Consider the following 21,663-nt stretch of genomic DNA (forward strand, 5'->3'; position numbering starts at 1 on the left):
CATGCACGTATGTGCCAATTATATCTCCATGAAATAGGAAGGAAAAGAAACACTGAACTTGGGAATTCACTGTTTTTATTTTTTATTCATTGTTTCCATTGTTTTGCTGAAGCAAGCCAACTCTTTGTCAGGAGGAAGACATTATCCCTGAAGGTTGCTTGCTGCAAATGCAACCTTGAGAAGTGATCCATGAGAAGAGCTGCCAGGATTTTGCATTCTTGGCATATTGAGCAAGAATTTTCAGGGATTCAAGAGGGAGGGGACATATGTATACTTATGACTGATTTATGTTGTTGTATGGCAGAAACCAGCACAACATTGTAAAGCATCTATCCTTCAGTTAAAAATTAAAAAAAAGAATGTGTAGGTGTGCTAAGGTCTCATGGTAGGATGCTTCTTCCAAGAATATTTGGCAAAATTAGACCGTAAATATTACTGGGCTTCCCTGGTGGCTCAGATGGTAAAAAATCTGCCTGCAATGTGGGAAACCCAGATTTGATCCCTGGGTCAGAAAGATCCCCTGGAGAAAGGAGAGGCCACCCACTCCATTATCCTTGCCTGGAGAATTCCGTGGGCAGATGAGCCTGGCAGGCTACAATCCATGTGGCCACAAAAAATCAAATGTGACTGACCACATTGTGTGCAATTCTGCCAAATATGCTTGTCTTATTTTTCTGTCTTATCTAGGACATCTTGAACTAGTCCTCTTAGCTTATTTAATAAATCCGGTTATGATTATTATTTAAGCAGAGAATAAAAAACAAGACCCAATTTAAGGAAATTTACTGGTCTTATTCTCAGATTCTCTTCTAGTCTTCACTGGATACTGCCACTGCAAAGAGCCACCATATTTTTATGAAGGAAGTTCTTTGTCCCTATGGCCACAGTAGTAATTGCTATAAAAACTGGAGAGAATAATAGGAACTATAAAGAATATGGAATGAGTAATGTGACTAATGGTGGATATAAGGTGTGGCAAAAGAAAAAGGTTGTTTGTTGATACCTTTTAAAGTCAGCATTTTCCTTTTCATAAGGGAATAATTAAAATAGAACTTGAAGTTAGAACTTTAGGAGTATTAAATACAGGCTCCTGTATTCATTTTATAGATTAGAAAATTAAGACATAAATTTGTTAAATGATTGCTCAAGATCAAGTTTCTAGTAACAGAGTAGAGTGATGGGGAAAAAGTTAAGTTACTATGATAATCACATGCCCAGTATTGGAATATTCCTCCCTCATAACTAGAACAGTTTATAGGAGTCAGTCAATCAACATTTGTTGAATTAATTTTATGATTGAATAAGATATATTCTTAGTTCTCAAATAATTCATTTCCTAGTGATCAATAAGAATTCAATTTGATATCTATTATTCTAAAATCTCTTCCCAGTTGGCTCAATGGTAAAGAACTCGCCTGCCAATGCAGGAGACACAGGGGATGCGGATTTGATCCCTGGGTTGGCAAGATGCCCTGTAAAAGGGAACAGCAGCCCACTCCAGTATTCCTGCCTGGAGAATCCCATGGACAGAGGAGCCTGACAGGCTACAGCCCATGGGGTCGCAAAGAGTTGGAGACGACTGAAGCAACTTGTCACATTCTAAAATCTTGTATAAACTGCATAGATTAATTCGAGTTTGGGAGGAAAGGGAAAGCTTTATAAATGTACTGATATTTGAGTTAGGTCTTAAAGAATTACAAGGAAGTTGCTATGCAGAGACCATAGAGGCCCAGCATTCTAGGTAGAGAGAAAAGCATGTAGGTTGGCACAGTGAATGAAAGTATGTAGTTAGTTAATTAAAAAATGATCAGTGGTTTGATATAGCTGAGTAATGTAACTAGATTTGAGAGTGGAATTGTAGCATACCATGCTAAATAATTGGGACACTTTAGTGGCCAGGAAAACACTGATATTTTAAGACAGCTTGGTATATGAGATACAAGAGGAAAAGATAAGTTCAGAAGGAATGTCACAAAAGCCAACTCCTGAGAAATATGGTATTTGTAGGGAGCAGAAAACGCCACCCCATTATATGCCAATTTGACATAAGAATTGTTTTGGATTTAAGGCAATTAAAAGAAACATATATTTGCCAAAAAGCAGGATTTTCTCCCTCTGCTCTGCTCCAAGAAGGACAGAAATTAATCACCAGAGACTGCACCAAAGGATCCTGCATAATAAAGTTTACTTAATTAGCCTTTGTCTTCCACTAGTTTCTATACATATTTATATTCTGACAGTTTACTGTACAAGAAACTCAAAGTCCTTTTTCTTTTTGTTGAGATGCTATATAAATTCAAGTTGCAACCACACTTTGATTTACTCATCACTGAATATTCCCATGTATATGCACGATACAAAAGTTAATAAACTTGTTTTTATTTTGTTAATCTGTCTTATTAAAAGGGTCCTAGTCAGGAGAATCTAGAAGGGTAGAGGAAAAAAGATTTTTCCTCCCCTACTGGTTGTGAATAGGATCAAATGTGTCAGGTAAGATGAAGACTAAAAAGGATCCATTGTATTTGGAAATAAAAAGGTCATTGGTACCTTCTGTCTAAGCAGTTTAAATAAAGTGTGAGAACAGAAACTAAAAGGCTGCTATATGCTGATGGAAAGATTCAGAACATGGATACATTTGTTTGTGTCCTTTTATCTTCAAACTGAATAATTGACAGCTTGTATCATATTTTGTTTCAAACCTTCAACCTTCAAAAACTAGTTATAACAAAGTACATTTATTTCTGTATGGCTCTCCATGGATTTTCCCCTTTCAGATCCCACCCTGTTGGTCAATAGCCCAGAAAGGATTAAAGGTTCAGTGCCTCATGCTAAGAAACAGGGCACATTCTCTAGTGAAACTGCCACTGTTTTCCATAATGGCCCCACCTTGCCTATATTCGTGTCTACTGTAACATTTGAAAAAACCCATCTCCATTAGCAAATTACTGTTTTAGATAGAACCCACATTGTTGTTGGCTTTTTAAATATTGCTGTGTAGTATTAGAATATCTTAAATATTTATGATGTAAGTTTTATGCATATTTTTTTCTTTAAGAAGTAGTTTCAAATATTAATGTATCTGGCTGTTTGATTACAAACATTTAAAAGAGCCTGCAAGGCTTTTTGTTATTGCTTAGTGATGGGATTAGATGAGTATGTTTAATGTTCTTAATTTTATGTAAAAAAACTAAGAAGGTATTTCAAAATATGTAAAGTAATAAATTATCAAATTTTAGTTTTATTCTTGTTTTTCCCAGAAGGGTGGTTTATCTTGTCTATCTATAACATCAAATTATAGTTTTTAAATAGAAGCTTGTTGCTATGTAAATTTCAGACTGCATTATTAAAGTAGGTTAATTGGTTTGGGTTAAGACTATCTGAGAATTCCTGACTTGAGTATAAGTTTAGGGATTTGGAGAGTTTATAATCTGAATTTTCAAAAGGGAATTGAGGAGGTGAATCTATCTCTGAACTTTGAAGTGTAGTCAGCTTCCAATTATCTGCTTGTGCCAAAGACCATCCCCTCCTAGGTGGGAATTGCTCAGACTGCTGGGAAGCTGCCATTGCCTGTTTTGGGTAGAAAAGGGTTCCACCCATCTTTTTGGTTTTTAAAGTCACTCTCCCCACCCATGCAGATGGTATGATTACATATCATCCATCTTTCAAATGCACTCCTCCTTGCCATTAGCAAGGATAATAAGCAGGTGAGTAGAGGTTAGGTAAATTCTGAATGACACTGGCATTCTAAAATTGGCTGTGCTATCTGCAGTTCAAATAGTGCTTATTCTTTATGTTGAAACTAAATTAAAAATATTTTAATAGCCAAATAAGATGGCCTGTGGTTATAGTCATTTACTTAAAATTAATGGGGCACTGATTTCAAACAGTAGCCTAGTGCTCATTTTCATTTAGTTGTTTTTATGTTTATCTGTTTTATTACATGGAGTTTATTAAATTTCACAGTGCAGCTATAAATCAGGGAGAGAGCAGAATTTTGGGATAAATGGGATAGCTCTCAGGAGACCCAGCCTCGGCTCAGATATGACTTTATGGTGGATTGCAGAATTAGGTGAGTGCTTCTGAAAGAAGTGAAATCTAAACAGAGATTGAAAATGAGATGTTCAGGCGGGAAAAGGAGTTGGGAATTGAGAAGGAAGAATGTCCAGGAGAGAAAATCATATTTGAAAGCATAGATGCTAGAGAAAGCATAATTTGTTAGTGAAACCAGCTAAAAATAAACCGTCACCACAACTACAATCACTAACCAAAGTCCTTTGATGGGAAGATTAACCATGGCAAGAGGAGACTGCAGAGTGATTTAAGGATATACTAGAGGGTCTTTGGGTTTCCCAGATGGGGTTAGTGGTAAAAGAATCCACCTGCAAATGCAGGAGACATAAGAGATGTGGGTTCGATCCCTGGGTCTGGAAGATCCCCTGGAGGAGGACATGGCATCCGACTCCATTATTCTTGCCTGGAGAATCCCATGGACAGAGTAGCCTGGTGTGCTATAGTCAACATGGTTGCAAAGAGTTTGACACAACTGAAGCAACTTAGCACACACACACAGAGTTTTAGGCAAGGCAGTGATCAACCATATTTTACAAATATCATATCAACTTCATATTTTACAAATATATCAACTTCATATTTTATACATATCTGTACCAATCTGTGGAACAGATTGATAGGGGGTAAAATTTGACGCAGGCTCTCTGGTGAGAAGACTTTTTGCAATAATCCAAGTAAGAGATAATGGTGGCTTGATTAGGTGAGGAAGGGAAGAAAATGGATGAGCTATTTCTGAGAAAATTAATAGTTGTTATAGATAGGTTGGATAGATAGAATGGGGAATAGGGAGTAATTGAAGTTGACTCTTCTAACTGGAAACAGACAAGATGGTGATTCTGCTAAGGAGGATGGGGGATTTGTTTTTTTTCCATTGACTCTCCTGAGGAGGATGGTATTTATCATTTTTATCCCCATGAATGGATGGAGTGAGACAGGAGAAGGGGAGTTTGGAAAGAAGGGAATATTAACTTTGAGAAAGACAACTCATCAATAAAATGTGGAACCAGAAAGTCAAAGCTGCTTACTACAATGGGCTGTTTTTATAGTCCTTGGATATAGTTTCTTGTAAGAAACACTTATTTCTTATAATTTTATCAGTTCAGTTCAGTTCAGTCGCTCAGTCGTGACCAACTCTTTGCGACCCATGAATCACAGCGTGCCAGGCCTCCCTGTCCATCACCAACTCCAAGAGTTCACTCAAACTCATGTCCATCGAGTCGGTGATGCCATCCAGCCATCTCATTCTCTGTCGTCCCCTTCTCCTCCTGCCCCCAATCCTTCCCAGCATCAGAGTCTTTTCCAGTGAGTCAACTCTTCGCATGAGGTGGCCCAAGTATTGGAGTTTCAGCTTCAGCATCAGACCTTCCAATGAACACCTAGGACTGATCTCCTTTAGAATGGACTGGTTGGATCTCCTTGCAGTCCAAGGGACTCTCAAGAGTCTTCTCTAGCACCACAGTTCAAAAGCATCAATTCTTCAGCGATCAGCTTTCTTCATAGTCCAACTCTCACATCCATACATGAACACTGGAAAAACCATAGCCTTGACTAGACGGACCTTTGTTGGCAAAGTAACGTCTCTGCTTTTTAATATACTATCTAGGTTGGTCATAACTTTTCTTCCAAGGAGTAAGTGTCTTTTAGTTTCATGGCTGCAATCAGCATCCACAGTGATTTTGGAGCCCAGAAAAATAAAGTCTGACACTGTTTCCACTGTTTTTCCATCTATTTCCCATGAAGTGATGGGACCAGATGCCATGATCTTTGTTTTCTGAATGTTGAGCTTCAAGCCAACCTTTTCACTCTCCTCTTTCACTTTCATCAAGAGGCTTTTGAGTTCCTCTTTACTTTCTGCCATAAGGGTGGTGTCATCTGCATATCTGAGGTTATTGATATTTCTCCTGGCAATCTTGATTCCAGCTTGTGCTTCTTCCAGCCCAGCATTCCTCATGATGTATTCTGCATATAAGTTAAATAAGCAGGGTGACAATATACAACCTTGATGTACACCTTTTCCTATTTGGAACCAGTCTGTTGTTCCATGTCCAGTTCTAACTGTTGCTTCCTGACCTGCATACATGTTTCTCAAGAGGCAGGTCAGGTGGTCTGGGATTCCCATCTCTTTCAGAATGTTCCACAGTTTATTGTGATCCACACAGTCAAAGGTTTTGGCATAGTCAATGAAGCAGAAATAGATGTTTTTCTGGAACTCTCTTGCTTTCTTCATGATCCATCAGATGTTGGCAATTTGATCTCTGGTTCCTCTGCGTTTTCTAAAACCTGCTTGAACATCTGGAAGTTCACGGTTCACATATTGCTGAAGTTTGGCTTGGAGAATTTTGAGCATGACTTTACTAGTGTGTGAGATGAGTGCAATTGTGCAGTAGTTTGAGCATTCTTTGGCATTGCCTTTCTTTAATTGGAATGAAGACTGACCTTTTCCAGTCCCGTGGCCACTGCTGAGTTTTCCAAATTTGCTGGCATACTGAATGCAGCACTTTCACAGCATTATCTTTCAGGATTTGAAGTAACTCCACTGGAATTCCATCACCTCCACTAGCTTTGTTCGTAATGATGCTCTCTAAGGCCCATTTGACTTCACATTCCAAGATGTCTGGCTCTAGGTCAGTGATCACGCCATTGTGATTATCTTGATCATGAAGATCTTTTTTTATCTTTTTAATAGTATATAAATATTATTCCTCAGTGTTCTTCAGACAAATAGTGATAGATCTGAAAGGAATCTTGGAAATGATAGTTTCTGTCAACTGGTGAGGAAATTGGAGCTCCAAGAGAAGACCACATGATAACAACAGAGTGAGAGAAGTAATAGAATCCAAGTCTCCTATGGACCACTTCATTACTCTTTCCGCAGTACCTAGCCAGCTCCCCATTGATTATTGCATGCTCTGAAAACAAATCACTGAAGTTGAAGACCTTATGGAAGAAAAACATCATTATTACAGAAGAAGGGAAAATTGCATAAATAAATAAGATTCTTTCAGTCAGTTCAGTTCAGTTCAGTCGCTCAGTCGTGTCCGACTCTCCGCGACCCCATGAATCACAGCACGCCAGGCCTCCCTGTCCATCACCAACTCCCGGAGTACACTCAAACTCATGTCCACAGAGTCGGTGATGCCATCCAGCCATCTCATTCTCCGTCGTCCCCTTCTCCTCCCGCCCCCAACCTTTCCCAGCATCAGAGTCTTTTCCAGTGAGTCAACTCGTCTCATGAGGTGGCCAAAGTATTGGAGTTTCAGCTTTAGCATCAGTCCCTCCAATGAACATCCAGGATTGATCTCCTTTAGAATGGACTGGTTGGATCTCCTTGCAGTATAAGGGACTCTCAAGAGTCTTCTCCAACACCACAGTTCAAAAGCATCGATTCTTCGGCGATCAGCTTTCTTCACAGTCCAACTCTCACATCCATACATGACCACGGGAAAAACCATTGCCTTGACTAGACGGACCTTGGTCGGCAAAGTAATGTCTCTGCTTTTTAATATACTGTCAAGGTTGGTCATAACTTTCCTTCCAAGGAGCAAGCGTCTTTTAATTTCATGGCTGCAATCAGCATCTGCAGTGATTTTGGAGCCCAAAAAAACAAAGTCTGACACTGTTTCCACTGTTTTTCCATCTATTTCCCATGAAGTGATGGGACCAGATGCCATGATCTTTGTTTTCTGAATGTTGAGCTTCAAGCCAACCTTTTCACTCTCCTCTTTCACTTTCATCAAGAGGCTTCTTAGTTCCTCTTCACTTTCTGCCATAAGGGTAGTGTCATCTGCATATCTGAGGTTATTGATATTTCTCCCAGCAATCTTGATTCCAGCTTGTGCTTCTTCCAGCCCAGCGTTCCTCATGATGTACTCTGCATATAAGTTAAATAAGCAAGGTGACAATATACAACCTTGACGCACTCCTTTTCCTATTTGGAACCAGTCTGTTGTTCCATGACCGGTTCTAACTGTTGATTCCTGACCTGCATACAGGTTTCTCAAGAGGCAGGTCAGGTGGTCTGGGATTCCCATCTCTTTCAGAATGTTCCACAGTTTATTGTGATCCACACAGTCAAAGGCTTTGGCATAGTCAATGAAGCAGAAATAGATGTTTTTCTGAAACTCTCTTGCTTTCTCCATGATCCAGCGGATGTTGGCAATTTGATCTCTGGTGCCTCTGCCTTTTCTAAAACCTGCTTGAACATCTGGGAGTTCACGGTTTACATACTGCTGAAGCCTGGCTTGGAGAATTTTGCAGTGGAAGTGAGAAATAGATTTAAGGGACTAGATCTGATTGATAGAGTGCCTGATGAACTCTGGACGGAGGTTCGTGACATTGTACAGGAGACAGGGACCAAGACCATCCCCATGGAAAAGAAATGCAAAAGAGCGAAATGGCTGTCTGAGGAGGCCTTACAAATAGCTGTAAAAAGAAGAGAGGCGAAAAGCAAAGGAGAAAAGGAAAGATATAAGCATCTGAATGCAGAGTTCCAAAGAATAGCAAGGAGAGATAAGAAAGCCTTCCTCAGTGATCAATGCAAAGAAATAGAGGAAAACAACAGAATAGGAAAAACAAGAGACCTCTTCAAGAAAATTAGAGATTCCAAGGGAACTTTTCATGCAAAGATGGGCTCGATAAAGGACAGAAATGGTATGGACCTAACAGAAGCAGAAGATATTAAGAAGAGGTGGCAAGAATACACAGAAGAACTGTACAAAAAAGATCTTCACGACCAAGATAGTCACGATAATGTGATCACTGACCTAGAGCCAGACATCTTGGAATGTGAAGTCAAGTGGGCCTTAGAAAGCATCACTACGAACAAAGCTAGTGGTGGTGATGGAATTCCAGTTGAGCTATTTCAAGTCTTGAAAGATGATGCTGTGAAAGTGCTGCACTCAATATGCCAGCAGATTTGGAAAACTCAGCAGTGGCCACAGGACTGGAAGAGGTCAGTCTTCATTCCAATCCCAAAGATTCTTTACTTAACACTTTTTTGCTAGTACTGAATTCTGTTTAAGATAACCAGGGTTACAGAAATTCAGTCGCTTCTCGGTGTTACCAAGCATTAAAACAGGTGATCTGGACTTAGGCTTGGCTTTATTTCTAATAAATAGATGAACTCATTCTACTTCCATAGATCTCTATTTCTGTATCTCAGAAAATGAGATTTCTTTAAAATCCTTTCTATTTTCTGTCTGTATCATTTTCTATTTTCTATTACTGGTTGTCTTTACTTTCTTCCTTAAATTGCTTCTTTTTCTGCATGGCAAATAGGAACCTCTTAAAAACCCAAGTAGAATAAATCAATGACATGTATGTCCTGATGGTCCTGTTTATGGAGTGAATAAAACAGGGCCAGATTTTGCTTTGTTCTGTTAGTAACATATCTCCGTATTTACTTTCCTTCTTTGAAAAACAGGCCTTGAAATCAGGATGCTAACGCATAAGAGGAAGGTCCTAGAATCTGAAGTATGAGAGTTGGGTGTAGGTCAAGTATAATGCTGTGATGTAAATGATGATTCAGTAGTTTTGGAGAGAAAATATTTAGAACTTTTTTGTGTTTTTATTTTTAAATTCTTTCTTTTCAAAATTCTGCTTTTGTGTATATCATATCAATATGGTACATGCATATACTTATAAGTGAATACAATGTGCGATTGTATATTCTGGGGTTATGCTTAAATATGTTAAGCTAACAGAAGGTTATGGTCAAATAAGTTTGGGAACCATTAGTGAAGAGTTTTCAAAAAATGGTGAGTCACGGGTATTAAAATAACTGCTATGTTCTTAACTTCTCATTTTTGGATATCATCCTCTCTGGAAATAAAGAAAAGAAATCTAAAAGATAACAATAAATAGTGTTTTGGTAGTTGAACTTACTTAACTGAGTCTTTACTTCTTACAGAGTTGAGAAAAGATATTCACTCATAAAAGTACTTAATTTTAAGATTAATTTTACTCTTAATCATGATTTTTTTGGATTAAGTAACTTATATTGAAATTAACTCAGTATTATTTAACTTAAACTTTTCAACTCAGGTGTAAATACTAGATTACATTTGTGACTTAAAAAGATTTGGCTAGGATTTTCAAAATCCTACTTCTTCAGTTTTTTTCCATTTATTGTATCTTATTTTATTTCTTCCTGTTTTTTTCCTCACAGAATAAGACCACAGCTTGCCAAAGAAAGGATTGAAGGATGCCATATTTGTACATCTGTAACACCTGGAGAACCTCAAGTCTTCCTAGGCAAGGATAAAGCTTTCACTTTTGATTATGTGTTTGACATTGACTCCCAGCAAGAGCAGATCTACACTCAATGTATAGAAAAACTAATTGAGGGTTGTTTTGAAGGATATAATGCTACAGTTTTTGCTTATGGACAAGTAAGTATCAAGTTATTTTCATAGAAGCTGTAACTTTTCAGAAGTGTTAATTCAGTTCCACTTTCATTTTTGTTGCTTGAGATTGTTATTAAGATCAAGCATCCATTTTTTTCCATTCTTTTATTCAGACTGGAGCTGGCAAAACATACACAATGGGAACAGGATTTGATGTTAACATCATTGAGGAAGAACAGGGTATTATTTCTCGTGCTGTTAAACATCTTTTCAAGAGTATTGAAGAAAAAAAACACACTTCCATTAAAAATGGACTTCCTCCTCCAGATTTTAAAGTGAATGCCCAGTTCTTAGAGGTAATGGTTTAACTGTGTCATTAGTTTCCTTTAAATATTATTCTTAAGACCATAGTCCTGACTTTATAGTCCAGCTTCCATTTTAGTGCTTGGCATATGGTATTCAATAAATGTTGTTTGAGTAAATTAACATAGGCACTAATAACAAGAGATAATAGGTAATAAGTATTCCTTACTTACTGGCATTTAAGATTATAGATATTTGACCAGCATCCATAGAGTAAAACAATTAATATTTATTTCAGATTTTTTTTTTTCTTTTCTGAGAATTACTTTTGTAATGTAGTTAGGTTCATAAAGTGCTAGGAATTCAGTAACTCAGACCAACAGGGAGGGAGAGAATATGAGGAATAATACAATTGATGCTTCAGCACTAGTCTGGCTGCAGAAACTGGTATTACTATAAGGATATGTGGGTATTTTAATGCAGTATCTAAAGATTAGGGCAGGTTTGGATTAATTTAGGGCAGTCTAAGCTGGTAGGAAGGTCATGCTAGTAAGGAGACATTTAAGGTTTAAGCAGTATTGCAATTGGGTGGACAGTGCCGTTATAATTCTGTATGCTTGGTCCAACGAGCGTTCTAGTCTAATTGTAGTCTAGATCACCTAAGCAAATCATTTTGATAATTGATGAAACATTTTATTCAGCATTATATAGCACAAAGTAGAAAACAATTCAAATTAACATGTTATCTTACTGCTAGTTTTAATGGACATTCCAATTTAATAAAAACCAAGAATATAATTATGTGTTTCTACCAAAAGAATGGTAACTAATGATGGAAAAAGAAAAGAAACAGTGTTCTTTTATCTTCCCTTTCACCCTGTGTTATTAGGCATTATGACTTTAAGAATATTGATAGAAAATTTGGTGTATACATCCTCTTATAAGGTAGCACAATCTCATCAGAGTCTATTGATATGTTGCTCATCTTGCAAAAATACTAAGTATTAATTTTTAGATACACTAAAAAGGGTTGTAGGGCCAAAGAAAATATATTTTTAGTTCAAACACTAAAAATTCTTAAAACCTTCCCTAAATTTTCAAGCTTAGGATTTGTCTACATTTGATACATATATTTTCATAATGTACTTGTATTTATAAATATTTATCTCTTGCAGAGGGTTAGTGGATCATTTTATCTAGTCCTTAACTCATTAGTCAATTTTAAGTCTTTTACTCTTCTTACTCTTGTAAAGAAATCTGGCATTTATTTTTATTTGTGGTCATTTTTATGTGTTATTTTGAATAAATATATCATTTAGAAGAACTTTTAAGGTATGTTTCAAACAACCATGAGGCAATTTTGGCTAATGTTAAACTTACTTCTTTTGATAGCTATATAATGAAGAGGTTCTTGACTTATTTGATACTACTCGTGATATTGATGCAAAAACTAAAAAATCAAATATAAGGATTCATGAAGATTCAGCTGGAGGAATTTATACTGTAGGCGTCACGACACGGACAGTGAATACAGAATCCGAGGTGACATTTATGTTATAGTTAAAATAGAGCATGTTTGGGGGAATTTCCTGGTGGTGCAAGGGTTAGGGCTCTGCACTCCTAATGCAGAAGGCATGGGTTCCATCCTTGCAAGCTTCGAGTCACGGCCAAAGGAAAAAAATAGAGCACATTTGGCTTTATTTAATAGCTTTGCTGCTCACCATATGAAATTTGTATCCTAAAGAGTAGCACTGAGGTAAAATTTTATCTTCATCATTTTTCCTAGGATTTTATTATTAAAAATGTCACAGTTGTGATAAAGTCAGTGCATTTATCATAACATCTAAAGAATGTAAAGCATTGTATGTAGAGTTTCCTTTCACACCTAGAAAAAGAGGGTTAGATAATTTAAAGTGAAGGATGATACCACAGTCCTTTGTGCTTTTTGCCATAACACATGGAGGCTGTGGGGCTTCCCTGGTGGCTCAGTGGTAAAGAATCTACCTGCAATGCAAGAGACAAGGATTCAGTCCCTGGGTCGGGAAGATCCCCTGGAGAAGGAAATGGCAACTTGCTCCAGTATTCTTGTTTGGGAAATTCCATGGACAGAGGAGTGGCCTGGCAGGCTACAGTTCATGGTCGCAAAAGAGTCAGACATGACAGTGACTAAACAACAACATCATGTAGTCCTGAATTATGGCTCCTAAAGAGAGACTGTTAAAAAACTTACACTGGGGAGTTCTGTGGCAGGCCAGTGTTTTGGACTCAGTGCTTTCAGTACCTTGGCCCTGAGTTCAATTCCTGATGGGGAACAAAGATCTGCAAGTCACATGGAGTGGTCAACAGTAAAAGAGTTACAAATAAGAAAATACAGAAGAGCCTGAGTAATTCCAGTTATTGCTCAGTTTGTTCCAAAGTGTTCTACTGTAATAGTTTTGAAATAGAAGCTGCAGACATCAGCAAATGGCAAACAATGGAATCTCAGTGTTTTCTCCTATTTACAAAAACAAACACTGTTATACTTTCTGGTCAAAAAGTGCCTGTAAATAAAATAATAAGACAGTCTACCTCTTGTACATCTTTTAATACGATGAATTTTAACCAGTAGCTCAGACTTACGATTGAGTAGATTTAGTTTAAGTATTTTCAAGTAAAACCCCTCTTTCTTTCCCTTTTCCAGATGATGCAGTGTTTGAAGCTGGGTGCTTTATCTCGGACAACTGCTAGTACCCAAATGAATGTTCAGAGCTCTCGTTCACATGCCATTTTTACCATTCACTTGTGTCAAACCAGAATGTGTCCCCAAATAGATGCTGTGAGTTAGTTCTAATATCTTAAACTTTCAGGTTTCATTTCTATAAAATCACATGAGTATCAAAGAGAATATTTGTGTCAAATTTAGTTTGTTTAATCATTCCTTTTCCTAATGAGATGTCCCTGGATTTATTTAAGCTAAAGCTGGCCAGCTGTATAAAATTTTGAAATTAAAAATTGACTATATGTCTGCAGTAGCCAGAAAGTATGGTGATGGATTAGTTACTTGAGACCCTTTGTTTTTGAGGGCTGTATGCTACAAATTTCTCTTCAATATAAGCAAAGCCTCAGTTGATAGCTTTTTTTGATCTTTGTCTAAGCTTCTAGTTGCAACAGGCATTTTTGTGCTCATATTTATTTGACTACAGGCCTATACTTGGCTATGTGAATAATGAAGGCAAGATGGGGTTGAAGGATATTTAGTGTCACATTAATAAGGTATTTTCAATTATTTTCCTCAATTACAGGAAACTGCAACTGATAATAAAGTGATTTCTGAATCATCACAGATGAATGAATTTGAAACTCTGACTGCAAAGTTCCATTTTGTTGATCTGGCAGGTTCAGAAAGACTGAAGCGTACTGGAGCTACGGGCGAGAGAGCAAAAGAAGGCATTTCCATCAACTGTGGACTTGTAAGACTAAGACTTTGTGCTGGGAATATATCAGGGTTATTTTATTATCCTTTTCTGTTTTATAATATATAATACCCAAGTGGAAATCCTTCATACACTGAGCTGAGAAATGAAAGTTACTGTAAACTTATGAATAATGAATTGAATTTTGATGTCAGGCTGTCAGCTTTTTTCTCCTTCTCATATTGTAAGTTTTCTTCAAGTGTAAAAAATTAATTGGTTTAAATTTTATGATGTGTGCATAAGATATGTATATATATAATAGAAATGATTTAAAAATTCTTCTCAAATTTAAAAATATACTCTTAATATTAAATATTATATGGGATGACCTTTAAAGTAGTTTTATGTTAACATCTTTATGACAGACTTTATTTTGGAAATTATAATAACATGTTATTTAATAATGATTGTTTCAAAATGATAACTTTTCTCATTTTAGGAATTAACTTTAATACCCTGCCATCTAGTGGTGTTTTTGATTGATTGGAAAGCACCTTGTGTTGGAGTTAGCCTAAAGTTTCTATTATCTGAAAGAAAATGTTTTGAACCAAATTTTTATGTAATCTTTTTTTCTTATTGACTTCTTTATAAAAGTGGTTCTTTGTTCCTGCTTAAAAGTAATGGCATTGTCAATTTCTGTGATGCTGACAGCATCAGAACAGGTGTTTTCTGCTTTGCCTCTCTCCCTTTCTTCCTAGAGCAGGGGATCCAAGCATATGGTCCTTTTTTTGGTCATTGCCCAATATTTGCTGTTACATGATTATAACCCTCCTGTGGGGGAATTATCAGCTGAGACTGATTAGAGAGAATCTTCTTTCCATCCATGCATCCTGATGCTTCCACCATATGGTTGAATATTGTGGTCAGAGGAGTGAGTGAGCAGGATTCTGGACTTTATGTATTGTTTTGAATTTCTTGAGATATAAAATCACGGTATGGTATTTGCCTTTGTGCTGTTTGGAAAAGACAAAAGCCATTGCTCAGTTTTCTTGTTTAGGCTATTGAAACATGTTCAGATGTATGGTAGAGGTTCAGTGTGACCAGTGGCTAAAACTGCAGACTCTAGAAAAGGGGGACTAAGACACAGTGTGATGATGATGCATTCTTTGCAGCATCCATTGGCTCTAACAGAAACATAGTTATAGGCGAGTATGGCAAGCATTTAGGAAAGCTTATGCTGTAGGTGCTAGTTCAGTGACTAGGAAAAGTAGAAGCGGGTGGCAGGAGGAGGGACTAAAGAGTGCTACAATTTGACTTAATTTCTTAAATATTGGATGCTTAGTACATAGATTAATTGAATTTCTAAGTGCTGCTGTACTTAATAATACTTTATTTAGAGATACCATACTGATATGTTTATTGTGGTTAAAAGAAATTTTGTTTTCATATAAGGAAGATATAGTACAAAAACATTCCATGAAATTGTTAACTAGCAATTTATTTCTTCATTGAGCTGAGGAGAATTTGCAACATGAATTGGCAGTTTTGTGAGAGATACCTCATGATGTTCTGATAATTCTAAGAATGGTTTAAAAGTCATCAATCTTACAACATTCCTATTTCTAAAGAAAATCTCTTCATAGATGTTTTAGTATTTGTGAGTTATAGATATTTATAAAACCAAACAGAAGTGGTCTCAATTCTGCCATATCTTTGTATTATTTTCTATAAGATTTCATTATTTTAAAGTGTTATAATTAGTACATTTTTATCATTTTCCTCTCTCTCTTTCTACTTTTTAGTTGGCACTTGGCAATGTAATAAGTGCATTGGGAGACAAGAGCAAGAGGGCCACTCATGTTCCCTATAGAGATTCTAAGCTGACAAGACTACTACAGGATTCTCTTGGGGGCAATAGGTATGTAGAAGTGTTTATCCTCCATAGTCCTGGATTTCAATTATTCATTATTTTTAAAATGTTTGAAAAGTGATTTTTAAGAATTGTTTTCTATAAAATAAATTAATGAGGAACTAGTAGTTATTAAGTGCCTCAAGTGCATGAGTGCTTTCACATGTCATTTCACATATTTCTTGTAACATCTCTTGAGGTAGGTATTGTTATTCCTATTTTATAGATAAGAAAATTCAAATTCAGAGAGATTAAGTAATTTATTCAGTCACTTGGCATATGTTCTCTCTACTATACAGAGTTTCAATTTTGAGTGCTTGGCACATACTTGATGCCTAGTAAAATTTTGTTGAAAAATTCTGTCTTCTATGTAATTTAAAAAATAATTTAAATATTATTAATTTTTTTACAAATCTCTTAAAAATTAAACGTTTTTTTACATCTTTGGAAAACTTTATAAATATTAATTGAATGAAATATAGGGTGTTTGCTCGTTATTAACTTCGCCAGAATCGCTGATATTCCTCCTCTTCTGTACTTTGCATCATCCTGATATGTTTCATTAGCTAAATGTATTCTTTTGGTAATGCACTCCTCTTTATAAACATCAGCATTTGGCTTTCAAAGTGAAAACATTTTTGGCATTTAAATTCAGTCTTCGCATAGTTCAGTGTTACATACAAACTGACGCTGTAAAACAATCCAGTAGTTAAACTTGCCAATTTTCTCTTCGAACAACTATTATTCAAAGAATTTTGATAATGTTGAATTTATTTGGGCTGAGGTTGGATGGATTGGGAAATAATGTTTTGTTTTATAGAATTTAACAGTATCATTTTTATATTGCTTCTTTTTTTAATATTGGCATTGTTTTGACTCATCTCTCTTCTAGCATATCCTTTGTATTGCTTCCATTTATCCATATTTCTTCTGTTCTATATTTCCATTCAACTTTCAATATCAATCTGAATCTTATTGTAACTGGACAAAAATTTTTGTTTTTTAAGCCAAATATAAATTATTAATGTTTGCTAAATTGTAGCCTTTTACTGTGTTTATTTCTTTGCTTTATAGCATAGCTTTGTTTTGTAACAAAGAAGAGGTAGTAAACATCTTCCCCTTACCAGTGTTAATACTTTGGAATACTTCAGTACTTCTGAGAGTTTGCTTGCCCTGTAATAATCTAAGATATTTGCACTATGGATTTTGAATTCCTCTTCAGGTTTATCTAAGCTACAGCTGAAGAATCTCAGATATTCCTCACCCATTTCCTAGGTAAGGTAAGGTGAAGTCGCTCAGTCGTCTCCGACTCTTTGCGACCCCACAGACTGTAGCTTACTAGGCTTCTCCATCTATGGGATTTTCCAGGTGAGAATACTGGAGAGGATTGCCATTTTCTTCTCCAGAGGATCTTCCTGACCCAAGGATCGAACCCAGGACTCCCGCAGTGTAGGCAGACACTTTACCGTCTGAGCCAACTGTGTGGGTGGTAACTCCTTTCTTCTAATCCCTTTCTCCTCTGTTCATGGAATTCTCCAGGCAAGAATACCGGAGTGGGTGGCCATTCCCTTCTCTAGCGGATCTTCCCGACCCAGGGATTGAATCCAGGTCTCCTGGATTGCAGGCAGATTCTTTACCATCTGACCACCAGGGAACCCCAGTCCCATTTTCAGTCACCCTCTTAAAATTGTGAGATTAGTCTCCTCTTTCAAAAGCATTGTACTTCGTATAAGCATTAGAGAACAAAACGTCTTCATTTTGTGATGTTTATACAAATTACTCTTAAAGAAAAATTAGATCAAAGATAATTTGTGGAAACAAGTTGCATATATTTATATGAACAATTTGGTGACTTTTTTTAAAAAAAAACAACCTGGCTTTTATATGTTTATAATGTTTATAATAGCCAGGACATGGAAGCAACCTAGATGTCCATCTGCAGATGAATGGATAAGAAAGCTTTGGTACATATACACAATGGAGTATTTCTCAGCCATCAAAAAGAATGCATTTGAATCAGTTTTAATGAGGTGGATGAAATTGGAGCCAATTATACAGAGTGAAGTAAGCCAGAAAGAAGAACATCAATACTGTATATTAACGCATATATATGGAATTTAGAAAAATGGTAACCTGAACCCTGTATAAGAGACTGCAAAAGAGACATAGGCATTTAGAACAGTCTTTGGGACTCTGTGGGAGAGGGTGAAGGTGGAATGATTGGGGAGAATGGAATTGTAGCATGTATATTATCATAAGTGACCAGTCCAGGTTCGACGCATAAATTTTCCTCTGTTCATTTCTTTGCATTTGTGCTTTTTTTAATAAAAATACTTTTAACTGTAAAAAAAAAAAAAAACAACCTGGCTTTTATATGTTTATAATGTTTAATACTTAAAAAGTTTATAGCAAAAACTCTGAAAATATAAAATATGAATAAAAATTAATTGTATTTACCTGTAGTTAACTATTGTTAATATTGTGATATATTTCCTCCCTGATGAAAAATATAATATGATATAATAACATATAAGATAAGTAACTTTATTTATTTATGCCATACTGCATGGCTTATGGGATCTCAGTTCCCTGACAAAGGATTGAACCTGGGCCACATCAGTGAAAGCCCTGAATCCTAACCATTAGACCACCAGGGAACTTCCTAATACTGGGTCGCCAAAAGGTTTGTTAATTTTTCCATAAGATGGCTCTAGTAGTGCTTGGTTGTCTTTACTTCATTCGAAATAATTTTGTTAGACGGTATCATGATAACTGTCATATTAGCATGCATTACAAAAACTTATCAAAGTTAGTGAATTTTTGTGTAGTCATTTTAATATTGAAGGTGGAAGGAAAAAAGGAACATTATTGGCATATTATGCTTTATTATTTCAAGAAAAGTAAAAATGCACCTGAAATGCAAAAAACAATTTGTGCAGTGTATGGAAAATGTACTGAGACTGACTGAATATGTCAAAGTGATTTGATAAGATGTATGCAGGAGATTTCTCTCAGGATGATGCTCTATGGTCAGGTAGACTAGTTGAAGTTGATAGTGGACAAATCAAGATATTAATTGAGAAAGATCCATGTGATACCATGCAACAGATAGCTTACACACTCAAAATATCAAAATCAACCACTGAATTTCAATTGTACCATCTTGGTTATGTTCAATTCAGTTCAGTCGCTCAGTCGTGTCTGACTCTTTGTGACCCCATGAATCATAGCACACCAGGCCTCCCTGTCCATCACCAACTCTTTGAGTTCACTCAAACTCATGTCCATTGAGTCGGTGATGCCATCCAGCCATCTCATCCTCTGTCGTCCCCTTCTCCTCTTGCCCCAATCCTTCCCAGCATCAGAGTCTTTTCCAGTGAGTCAACTCTTCGCATGAGGTGGCCCAAGTATTGGAGTTTCAGCTTGAGCATCAGTCCTTCCAATGAACACCCAGGATTGATCTCCTTTAGAATGGACTGGTTGGATCTACTTGCAGTCCGAGGGACTCTCAAGAGTCTTCTCCAGCACCACAGTTCAAAAGCATCAATTCTTTGGCACTCAGCTTTCTTCACAGTCCAGCTCTCACATCCATACATGACCACTGGAAAAACCATAGCCTTGACTAGATGGACTTTGCTTGGCAAAGTAATGTCTCTGCTTTTTAATATGCTATCTAGGTTGGTCATAACTTTCCTTCCAAGGAGTAAGCGTCTTTTAATTTCATTTCATAATCAATCAGCATCCGCAGTGTTTTTGGAGCCGAGAAAAATAAAGTCTGACACTGTTTCCACTGTTTCTCCATCTATTTCCCATGAAATGATGGGATCAGATGCCATGATCTTAGTTTTCTGAATGTTTAACTTCAAGCCAACTTTTTCACTCTCCTCTTTCACTTTCATCAAGAGGCTTTTGAGTTCCTCTTCACATTCTGCCATAAGGGTGGTGTCATCTGCATATCTGAGGTTATTGATATTTCTCCCGGAGATCTTGATTCCAGCTTGTGCTTCTTCCAGCCCAGCATTCCTCATGATGTACTCTGCATATAAGTTAAATAAGCAGGGTGACAATATACAACCTTGACGTACTCCTTTTCCTATGTAGAACCAGTCTGTTGTTCCATGTCCAGTTCTAACTGTTGCTTCCTGACCTGCATACAGGTTTCTCAAGAGGCAGGTCAGGTGGTCTGGGATTCCCATCTCTTTCAGAATGTTCCACAGTTTATTGTGATCCACACAGTCAAAGGCTTTGGCATAGTCAATAAAGCAGAAACAGATGTTTTTCTGGAACTCTCTTGCTTTCTCCATGATCCAGCGGATGTTGGCGATTTGATCTCTGGTTCCTCTGCCTTTTCTAAAACCATCTTGAGCATCTGGAAGTTCACGGTTCATGTATTGCTGAAGCCTGGCTCGGAGAATTTTGAGCATGACTTTACTAGTGTGTGAGATGAGTGCAGTTGTGCGGTAGTTTGAGCATTCCTTGGCATTGCCTTTCTTTGGGATTGGTATGAAGACTGACCTTTTCCAGTCCTGTGGCCACTGCTGAGTTTTCCATATTTGCTGACATATTGAGTGCAGCACTTTCACAGCATCATCTTTCAGGATTTGAAGTAGCTCAATTGGAATTCCATCACCTCCACTAGCTTTATTTGTAGTGATGCTTTCTAAGGCCCACTTGACTTCACATTCCAAGATGTCTGGCTCTAAGTGAGTGATCACACCATCGTGATTATCTTGGTCATGAAGATCTTTTTTTGTACAGTTCTTCTGTGTATTCGTGCCACCTCTTCTTAATATCTTCTGCTTCTGTTAGGTCCACACCATTTCTGTCCTTTATCGAGCCCATCTTTGCATGAAATGTTCCCTTGGTATCTCTAATTTTCCTGTAGCGCTCTCTTGTCTTTCCTATTCTGTTGTTTTCCTCTGGTTATGTTTCCTTTGGTTATGTTAATCGCTTTGATATTTGGGTTCCACATAAGTTACGTGAAAAAACCTTCTTGACCACATTTCTGCATGCTATTTTCTACTTAAACATAATCAAATGTTGTTTTTAAAACAAATTGTAATGGGCAGTGAAGAGTGGATACTGTAAAATGATGTGAAATGGAAGAGACCATGAGGCAAGTGCAATGAACCACCACCAACCACACCAAAAGCCAGTCTTCATTCAAAGAAGGTGATGTTGTGTATATAGTGGGATTGGAAGGGAGTCCTTTTTATGAGCTCCTCTGGAAGACCAAGTGATTAATACCAACAAGTTCTGCTCCCAACTGAAAGCAACACTCAAAGAAAAGCATTTGAAATTAGACAACAGAAAATGTATAATCTTCCATCAGGATAAATCTAGACCATATGTTTCTATGATGACCAGGCAAAAAATTGATTGCTTGTTTAGGAAGTTCTGATTCATCCATTGTATTCACTGTATATTGAATCTTCAGATTTCCATTTATTTCAATCTTTACAAAATTGTTTTAATGAAGAAAATTTCAGCTCCCTAGAAGGAATATACAAAGCACCTGGAACAGTTCTTGACTCAAGAAGATTAAAAGTTTTGGTAAGTTGGAATTATGAAGTTGCATGAAAAGCAGCAGAAGGTAGTGGAACAAAATGGTGAATATGTCATTCAATAAAGTTCTTGGTGAAAT

At 36.8% G+C, this 21,663-nt stretch overlaps 1 protein-coding gene across 13 annotated transcripts in view; it reads left to right on the forward strand.

The window, feature by feature from the left end:
- The window catches only part of KIF21A (kinesin family member 21A), a 188,409-nt gene that overhangs the window by 94,238 nt on the left and 72,508 nt on the right, over positions 1 to 21,663 (forward strand). For all 13 annotated transcript variants that reach the window (XM_055396517.2, XM_055396525.2, XM_055396518.2 and 10 more), the window contains exons 2-7: positions 10,238 to 10,460; positions 10,589 to 10,771; positions 12,111 to 12,260; positions 13,399 to 13,533; positions 14,000 to 14,167; positions 15,913 to 16,028. In XM_055396517.2, coding sequence (XP_055252492.2) covers positions 10,238 to 10,460; positions 10,589 to 10,771; positions 12,111 to 12,260; positions 13,399 to 13,533; positions 14,000 to 14,167; positions 15,913 to 16,028 — 975 coding nt within the window. The remainder of the gene's footprint in view (positions 1 to 10,237; positions 10,461 to 10,588; positions 10,772 to 12,110; positions 12,261 to 13,398; positions 13,534 to 13,999; positions 14,168 to 15,912; positions 16,029 to 21,663) is intronic.

The sequence above is a fragment of the Moschus berezovskii genome, chromosome 6, assembly GCF_049115385.1.
Source record: "Moschus berezovskii isolate FMDL1 chromosome 6, NW_MosBer_1.0, whole genome shotgun sequence".
Classification (NCBI taxonomy): Eukaryota; Metazoa; Chordata; class Mammalia; order Artiodactyla; family Moschidae; genus Moschus; species Moschus berezovskii.